We start from the raw sequence: 10,101 nt of genomic DNA, 5'->3' as shown, positions 1-10,101 counted from the left end.
AATGCAAGCATCAATATACGAGAAGACTGGAACTAAGGCAGAGAGGAATCCAGCAAGGTAAGCACACAGGAAGGTTGGTAATTAGCTATGGCAGAGCGCAGCCATGACTGTAGTAGAGGCAGTGATACAATGCAGGTGTGAATTAGCCGCGGCGGAGCGTGGCAAGATGATATACACAATAGCAGTCTTGTACACAGCACAGATAAAATCAGCTACAATAACCACAGCAAAGATGAGAATAGTCTGCGCTCAGTGCACCACAGAGAAGGTGCAAAAAATGTCCAGGATACCACAGGGTCAGTAATTAGTAGCAGATACTACTCAGGAATGCCAGGTAAAGTCTGTACACCGCATCCGGGAATTAGCAGTGTAAGCCTACCAGCATGTTTGGTATGACAAAGGTTCTATACAGCAGAGTTGAAGAAAATAAGTGTCTGTGTATCACAGTAGAGGCAAACTAGAGAGTAAACAGAGACTTCACTGGGAGAACATATAGCATATACGAGAAATATACGAGAAGACTGGAACTAAGGCAGAGTTGAAGGAAATAAGTGTCTGTGTATCACAGTAGAGGCAAACTAGAGAGTAAACAGAGACTTGTAATATGAACATGAAGAAACTTGCAGCAGGGGAGTCCCAGAAGAAGTGCACCAGCACTTGGTAGAGAAATGGAGTCTGTGTAACACAGTAGAGGCACACTAGAGAGTAAACAGAGTCTTGTAATATGCCCATGAAGATACTGGCAGGAGAGGATTCCCAGCAGAAGTGCACCAGCACTTGGTAGAGAAATGGATCTCTTTCACAAGGAAGACACAGGGTCAGGATACACAAGGGTTCATGAGTCAGACTAGCAACAAGTTGCACTGACAGTGAGCAGGTGTCAGTGCTGAGTTTAAATAGAGCAGGTTTGACTGACCCACCCTGAGGGAGAGTCATGTGATCCACAGGAAAACAGAGCAGACAGGGAAAGTGGCAAAACCTGGTCAGGATTGTCACAGAAAATGGACGCATGCAACTGAAGAGGTGTGATGGGGGAGGGAAGTGGGGTTCTGTTAGGCCAGAGCCCCAAACATAAAAGGTAAAAGAGGTCTTCACCTATAGCAGCCGCCTTTTCCATAGAGCGAGTATTGCTCACAGGTACTCAGATGTCCCCAGGTCTTAATGTAGTTGGAGCTTATATTTGGCCAATGCAGTGCGGGCGGTAGGAAGTACCTGGAGACCAGATAATCCCGGGATGGAACAAGGCAGGACAAGCAGAATCCAGAAGCTGGCAGGGGTCAAGCAAAAGGAGTTCAAGCAGAATCCGGTGGTCAGGCAGCAGGCATTCAAGTAAAATCCGTGGTCAGGCAGAGGTAAGGGCAACAAGCAGTCAAGCAGAATCCAGTGGTCAGGCGGTGGTCAGGCAATAGGTATTCAAGTAGAAATCCCTAGTCAGGTAGAGGTAAGGGCAACAAACAGTCAAGCAGAATCCAGTGGTCAGGCAGAGGTCAGGGCAACAGGCGTTCAAGCAGAATACAGTGATCAGGCAGAGATCAGGGTCACAAGCACAATAACAGAATCCAGTAAACAGGCAAGGGTCACAACAGTGGATATCAGACAGGAACCGAGAGTCTCAGGAACAACCACAAGCAGGACAGCAAACAGAAGTACTGAAGTTATAACTGGTAGGAAGTCTAAGCCCTCCCTGCCTTAAATAATGCCAATAACCAATCAGCTTTTCCCCTACAGCAGCCTGCTAATTACACACAGGCTAATCAGGATCAGGGGACCTGTTGCACCTGCACCTGACTTACAGCTGTGTCGGGACGACGTGGTGAGGAGAAGAGCGTCCTAACTTTTTTAATTGAAAGTTACGCTTAAATTTGCATTCTACTCCGAATCATGCCTAAAGTGTGCTTCCTAAGTAGATTCCTATATTTGGTACATAGCTATTTAAACAGCACATTAGCATTGTCTGATTTGTCTATTTCTTATTGATCATCTTTAGTTATGCCTATATTGATTGACTCACAATCTATTGGACCAGAGTAGATTTGTGTAGTTTTATCACCCATTGTACATATTGCTCATCTTCACCCTTGTTTAATTCAGTACTATAATAAATGTAAAAACGTATTGTTTCTGTGCTTGTCCTTACACAGCTGCACAAATATACCAAGTTCAAAAGGTGTATTGTTTTACAACACACTGGTGAAAAAAACAATGTTGTTCTGTACTTGTCATTAAGGCCCATTTGCTATCTAAATGTAATACTGAGGTAATGCTTTGGCATCTAAAATTGTGTATTTTTTACAACAAAATGACTGAACCAAGTACACAATTTCTACATTTTTAATTTGCTTTATAGCTGTAAAAATACACAGACAATACATTTCCATCTCAAACAGGTTTTTTTGTACCTCAATTTTAATGTAGCAAAATACAATTTTATTCTGTATTTGCCACTATTACCATCAACTTTCTAGGTGTAGAAAATCCATTGTGTCTTTGTTTACTACCGAGAAAAAACATATTCTGATGTACTAATCACTAGTCAATCCTCAGAGCCATAACTTCAAATTTTAACACCTGGGGTGAGAAACAAAAATTGCGCCCTGGGCGGTCACCCCTATCGCACAGCCCTAGTTATGGCCCTAGTCAGTCTATCTACCATCTCTTGTCAAAGCCTTTTTTCATTGTAAAGGCACAATATCCAGGGCCATCTTAACAACATTATGGGCCCCCGGGCAAAGCAGTGCACCGGGGCCCCTACATATGTATATATGTATATATATATAGATATATAGATATACAGATATAGACATATAGAGATAGAGATAGATAGATAGATGTACTTGCTCAGTGACCCTTGAAGGTTTTTTTCGCAGGTTTTTTCTTTTGCAGGATTATTTATTCTAATTAAGAGCCCTGCCTATGGGGCCCCCTTGCCCGTGGGGCCCCCGGGCACCTGCCCATCGTGCCCAATGGAAAAGATGGCCCTGACAATATCCAATTTACTTCTATTGACTCTTAGTTACAGTGCTAGCCGGCAGTGCTAAAGCTTTTCCAGTTGGAGAAACGCAAGCGTTAATAGTCCTCAATTACTTCTGTGCTGGCACACAAAATAAATGAGAAACGTTCCTTCTATGTCAAAAGAGAAAGATTACGCTCTGTACTTGCTGAGTCCCCCTTTCATTGCAATGTGTCTTTATGCTAGCTTGTAAAATACTTTTATTGCCTTCTTAAGTTAGGTCATAAGATATTTTATTTATTGCAATTGTTAGTAATAAAGGGTTTCAATTTTATTTATAAACTGAAAATTTGCTGCATCCTCATACTTTTTTATAGTAAACTTTGTTTTCTGCATTCAAATACCGTGCAGCTTTATCCTTGAGCTACAGAACTACTCTAAGGAAGTGCTGGTCAATAGTATTGTTGCACATAAAAAGCAGCAAGCTCACATCAGCAATAGCTATGGGGCCTGCAGCCTGCGATAAAGGTGCCCAGAAGAAGGCAGGACACGCCACTTCATGGTTCCCCGGTGAAGCACCAGCAATCTGTCCTCTGGGTGGAGACAGCTCCTGGAGATAGATACATGCAGGGAGGGAAGGGGGCAGGGAATCTGCAAGCGTGCAAATTCCCCAGCTATCAGGATGTTAAATACTCCGATCCTCTTTGACAGATAGGGCACAGCTCAGACAAGCCAGCCTTCTGTCTGCTCAGGCTGAGTTCAGCACCAAGGGCAACCTGTCTTAAAACTTAAAAGGACAATTACACTATATAGCACTCTGCAGATCTGCTGATTGTAGCAACCTGCACAGGATGTTTAAGTGACTCTCTCTCATAATTATTTCCTCTGAATTTATTGTCACCCAGCAGCAGCTCTCACTCTCCTGCTGGGGATGGATGGGTACAGATATGAAGGTGATGCTCAACAAGGACTTTATGATTACCGACTCATTGTAGGGGATGTGAAGGAGCCCCCACTTTCTCCATCTCATATCTCACATAGACGTTCCTTAATTAATGGCTGCTCACCTGTACATAGTGGGCATCTTCATGGGCACGAGACAGCGGCTCAGAGGTACAGTGCTACCCGACTGCAGGCTGGGTATGAACCTGAGAGGTAAGGAAGACCAGAAGAGAAAACTATTTTCATTTTTATTTAACTGGTGCACTTCCACTGCTGTCTGCAGTGTTCTAAAGTTCAATAAATTACAGCACTTGTCACTACTGTTTAATATCAGAGGATTCATTCCTATCTCCAGGAAATATGGACTGTTTTTTATTAAATATTGTCAATGACAGTAATGTGTACATTGTTTAAAGCGATTGTTGTACTACATTGTTTTACAATTAATACACAGGTAAATGTACAGCTGTTAGATAATACTGCTTTAAGTCAGGATTTCTCAACTAGTGGTACGTGTGCTCCAAGGAGAACCTAAGACACATTTAAGAGGTACTTCAGCCTGTTTAATGTGTCTGGAAATAACATTTTATTGTTTTATATCTGGAAATAACATTCCTATTTTATTCACTAAGTTCAACTGAAAGCCCAAGTCTGGGTTGTCAGTTCTGCTGCACATGCATAAGCTGGATAATCAGGTCACCAATGTGTATATGCCCAGAGTATTACTCAGCCGCTCTGGCGATATCTTAATAACAAGTTTCAACAAAGACAGATTTTCTATTGCTGCGATAACCGGATCATTGTTACCACCGCAGATTAATAAATAGGAGACATAGGTTCAAGCTAAAGTTACCCTGTCTTGGAAAAGGTATATACACCGATTAGCCACAACATTAAAACCACAGACAAGTGAATAACATTGATTATCTTGTTACAATGACACCTGTCAAGGGGTGGGATCTATTAGGCAGCAAGTGAACAGTCAGGTTTGAAGTTGATGTGTTGGAAGCAGGCTAAATCTGCAAGCGAAAGCATCTCATTGATTAGTGTGGGGAGCGAAGGTTAGCCTCTCTCAGAAGAGCTAGTGTAGCACAAACTGCTGAAAAAGTTAATGCTGGCTATGATAAAAAGGAGTCCGAATACACAGTGCATCTCTTGCTGCGTATGTGGCTGCGTAGCCGCAGACCAGTTAGAGTGCCCATCCTGACCCCTGTCCACTGCCAAAAGCACCTACAATAGGCATGTGAGCACCAGAACTGGACCATCCAGCAATGAAAGAAAGTGGCCTGGTCTGAAGAATCACATTTTCTTTTACATTATGTAGATGGCTAGGTGTGTTGTTTACTTGGGAAAGAGATGGCACCAGGATGCACTTTGGGAAGAAGGCAAACCAGCACAGGCAGTGTGATACTCTGGGCAATGTTCTGCTGGTAAACCTTGGGTTCTGACATTCATGTGGAACTTTCTTTGACATGTACCACCTACCTAAACATTGTTGCAGACCAAGTACACTTTTTCATGACAATGCTATTCCCTGATGGTAATGGACTCTTTAAGCAGGATAATACGCCTTGCCATACTGCAAAAATTGTTCAGGAATGGTTTGAAGAACATGCCAGAGTTCAAGGTGTTACATGGCCTCCAAATTCCCCAGCTATCAATACGATCAAACACCTGTGGGTTGTGTTGGTACAACAAGTCAGAGCCACAGAGGCCCCACCTCGCAACTTGGAGGACTTAAAATATCTGCAGCTAATGTCTTGAGGGTAAATGTATTAACCTGCGGGTTCTTCAACACCCGCGAGTTCAGCGTCTTGGGCGATTAAATTTAAAGCGGCGCTGCATTGTAAAGGGAAACTTCCCTTTACAATGCAGCGCCGCTTTAAATTTAATCGCCGAAGACGCTGAACTCGCGGGTGTTAAAGAACTCGCAGGTTAATACATTTACTCCCTGGTGTCAGATACCACAGGACACCTTCAGAGGTCTTGTGGAGTCCATGCCTCGACGGGTCAGAGCTGTTTTGGTGGCACAAGGGTGACCTATACAATATCGAGTCTATTAATATAATATATCGTAATACATATAGGTAATCAGGTAGAGCACAGGATATTACTTATTATTTTTTGTGTCTTTCTTTATGTTATTGGAGAGAATTGCCATATCTCTCCGATTACAGCTGTCTTATTGATTACCATCTTATTTTTTAAATTGAACTATTTAGCGCCATTAAAACTACTTTTTTGTGTCTCTATAAAATAATGAGCACTATGAATGCCATTCCTAAACCTTAATCCTTTGCTCCTGTAAGTATTTCATGGTAGATTCATAAGTGTGTCCTAGGTGTGTTTTGGATTGTTGCTGAAATATCTATTCAGCTTCAATTTCTTCACTGACTTTAAGACATTTGCTTCTAGGATTTGTTAATATTTAGTTGAATCCATAATTTCATCTACCTGGACAATATTTCCTTTGCTCTTCCCAAAGTATAATGCATTCACCTTTATGCTTAATGGTTGGCAAGGTTTTCTTTTCTTCTAATGCTTTACATGTTTTTCTTTGGTGTTCAATTTCTATTTCATCAGTTCACAGCAATTTTTCTAAACAGTTTTCGGCTTATCTAAGTATTGTTTGGCATACTTCAGACCTTGACTTTTTAATGAGGTTGTAGAAAAGTTTTTTGTTTTGTTTAAGCAACACTGTACTGTGGACCACTATCTGGATGTCAGTTACAGCTTTCTGCATTGATATATGGGTTCTGTGTTGCATATCTGGGCAGTTTAGAAGCATTTCTAGCACAAATTTCTGAGTATTCCAGACCTTACTTTGATTTTGACAGTTCTCCTTTACTTCCATTTTTTAATGATTTTTCTGATAGAACTTATGAACTGGAAGTATGTAGGGTATCTCTTTCATAGCCTCCCCCTCTCTTGACTATGGCTGAATGTATCCAGCTGTGATTTTCCAGCGGGTTTGAAAAGTGGAGATGTTGCCTATAACAACCAATCAGATTCTAGCTGTCATTTTGTACATTTACTAAATAAATGGTAACTAGAATCTGATTGGTTGCTATAGGCAAAATCTCCACTTTTCAAACCTCCTGGGTCCTCGCAGCTTGATACAATTATCCCCTGCTTAGAAGTGTCAGAGTAATAAACTTCAGAATAGTTCTGGCCATATTCACATCCAAGCATATCTCAAGATACGATTCGATTTGAATCTGGGTGGAAGCATAATCTGCAGTACTTGCCATATGTAGAGACACAGAACATACAGCAGTATACGCACATGCATAAGTTAAAAAAGAGCTCACATCTGAACACATAAAACTTTTATTTGATCATAAAATTACAAATTAACATCGTAATCATATACATATTTATTTTCAAATATAATATATATATTTTGAATGATTTTATTTACATTAATTACATACATAAATATGATTTCACTATGTACCATAAAATGCATGTTAATAGTATATCTTAGTTGCATACAGTTGTTCTGTGATAGCTACTGGCATACATACATGTAATTTTTAAATCAAAGGCCTTGCTGTGTCAGTCACTGCTATCAGTCAGCATTTATACTTGCTCTATCGTAGGTGCAACAGATACGGGTGAAAACAAGCATGGTCAATAAAGACAGTCGTAAGTGTCATTTGCGTTTAGACATGAATTGCATGCAATTGCACTCAATAGAGTAATGCCTGTTTCTGGTCATGTGCAGAGCAATTTAAAGCAATAAACCAGGGTTTCCCAAACCCAGTCCTCAGGGCTCCCTAACAGTGCAGGTTTTCCATATCTCCTTGCTGGAGCACAGGTGTATTCATTACTGACTGACACATTGTAACAGATCCACAGGTGGTCCTAATTATGTCACATGTGATCCAGAAAACCTGCACTGTTGGAGAGCCCTGAGGACTAGGTTTGGGAAACCCTGCTTGAATAAACACTACGAAAACGGACATGCATCCGAACATGAATGAGGTCCATTATGTTTAAGTTTATTTATGTCTTAGATTGTAGCCTGCAGAAGTTGTGTTACCTTCTTTTTACTTAGAGAGTCGGTGAAATATTTGTGTGAACTGACAGTGGGCTTTTACTATAAGAGATGTGAGGTTGCAGGACTGATAAGGTATTGCTGTTGTGAGGCACATCATGCCTTTGAGCATGTACATATCATTGTTTTTGGGGTTGGCATGTATATCAAGATGTACATTTAGATGATGCATGAATAGTATGTACTATAGATGTAATAAAATTATTGTGGTGAAAAGATAAATGTGAAAAAAATGTTTAGGTACTGAGTATGTTTAGCAATATAACTTGTGTTTTCAAGGATGTTTAGTAACACCCTTTGTATGTTTAATAAATGTCATATGTTTACATTAAAAGATGGCAAAATACTGCATATTAATCATGCTACCATTACTCAGAACTGAGAATTTTACATACAATGTTGACAATTAATATTTATACTGACTCAGGGTTTGTTCACACACACACGCTGGGAAAATAGGTAAATCACATGGAAAATAATATGCATTTGTGCATCAGCGATGCATGTTTAACGTGTTTTCAATGCACATTTCCTGTGCTTATACCAATAAATTATAATGTACTTGTAGACTGCGCTTTAGAATTACTTAGCAACACATTCTAATATATTAAATACAGTTTTTAACATTTAGGGCTAGATTTACTAAGCTGTGGGTTTGAAAAAGTGGGGATGTTGCCTATAGCAACCAATCAGATTCTAGCTTTCATTTATTTAGTACATTCTACAAAATGACAGCTAGAATCTGATTGGTTGCTATAGGCAACATCCCCACTTTTTCAAACCCGCAGCTTAGTAAATCTAGCCCTTAGACTGCAATAGTTGGAATAAGCTCAAAATAAAAATTCATCCATCTTTTAATGCATTTTTCAGGCATTAATTAGCAGATTAAAAGTGGACCAGGGTAAGCAAGCACATACATGCATGTAAAAATGCAAGAAAGATTTGTACTGCTTCTTACCTTGTGCAAATGTGCCAAATTGTCCCTAAGCACAGTCCCTGATGTTTGGGAAGAAACTGTAAAAGGGGGATTTGCTCATATTTTTGGAGACAACTGAAAATGTTGTGCATTGTAGAAAAAGTGTAAAGGTCAACTACAAAGTCCAACCTAACATTTCAGTACCACCCCCTTTATTAAAATATTTTTTGGGGAATATTTTCATTAAATTGATTTGGATATGAGGACACCTTTAAAGACGGTGAGAGCACAGAAGATCCCTGGGCTGGATGGCTCTATGGACCAGGCCAACATACACAGAAACCCAAATGCCCCTTATTTATCATTGAAAACCCATATTCTCCATGCACTGTTAGCACATGCAAGCTCATTTCATATCGGTGCAGACTGAAGAAAGAGCAGACATCTCTCAGACACTGGCTTGGACATCATAAACTGGTTTATTCCCATTCCCAATGATTGATTCCATTATCCAATGGAAAATCAGCAGTGTGAATTCAGCCATTCTATTTAGTGGACTGAATACAACAAAGTACAGATAACTGAGAGGATACTGTAAGAGACGATAAAGACCATTCTCATGTTCCCTCGTGCACATAGCAGCATGCCTCTAACCAGCCTCTTGCAGTGAGAAATCAAAACTCTCCTGCATTAAATGGGCTACATGCTGATACCTGAAACAGGGACTTCATTTTACTGTTCGCAAATATGGTAACGGGTTCCAATTTTAGCTATCAAGCACTAATCCCTGAAAATATTGTCCACTGAACTTTTTCCTGCAAGCAGCAACTTAACAAGGTGTTTTGTCACTAAAAGAATAGTTGACAAAATCCACACGCACCTTGACCACTTAGTGACTGGGCTCTCACACATGAATTATATCAGGACTTTGTCTCATTTGAGGGTGCCTCTACTGGTCCTCATTAAATGTTCCATTACTGTGGGCCTCTTAAGTGTGCCTGCACTTTTCACATTTCTTTCATCATAGTCCTGTGGGTCCAGAGATCCTGAATTCAAAAGTGACAGGGCAGCTGTTTTGGTGATAGGTTGGCAAATGGGATTGTGTTCACCAGCCAGTTAAATCACTGCAGCTGTGAATGAGAGGGAGTGAAGGAGTCTCCGCCATCTTCCTGTCAATGGCTTTCTTAAGTCATTTTAAATCTCCCATCATGAGCAGCACAGAAATAATACAAG

General features: G+C 40.4%; 1 protein-coding gene across 2 annotated transcripts in view; it reads left to right on the top strand.

Annotated features, from left to right (window-relative positions):
- The first annotated feature begins 3,683 nt into the window (after positions 1–3,683).
- The window catches only part of IMPDH1 (inosine monophosphate dehydrogenase 1), a 123,841-nt gene continuing 117,423 nt past the window's right edge, over positions 3,684–10,101 (top strand). The window contains exon 1 of one of the 2 annotated variants that reach the window (XM_075208509.1): positions 3,684–4,105. In XM_075208509.1, coding sequence (XP_075064610.1) covers positions 3,882–4,105 — 224 coding nt within the window. In that variant the 5' untranslated portion in view covers positions 3,684–3,881. The remainder of the gene's footprint in view (positions 4,106–10,101) is intronic. The other variant, XM_075208510.1, reaches the window with a different exon arrangement.

This window comes from Mixophyes fleayi, chromosome 4, assembly GCF_038048845.1.
Source record: "Mixophyes fleayi isolate aMixFle1 chromosome 4, aMixFle1.hap1, whole genome shotgun sequence".
NCBI classification, from domain to species: domain Eukaryota; kingdom Metazoa; phylum Chordata; class Amphibia; order Anura; family Limnodynastidae; genus Mixophyes; species Mixophyes fleayi.
Note: the sequence above shows the minus strand (reverse complement) of the source record. Positions and strands in the feature narration are given on the sequence as shown.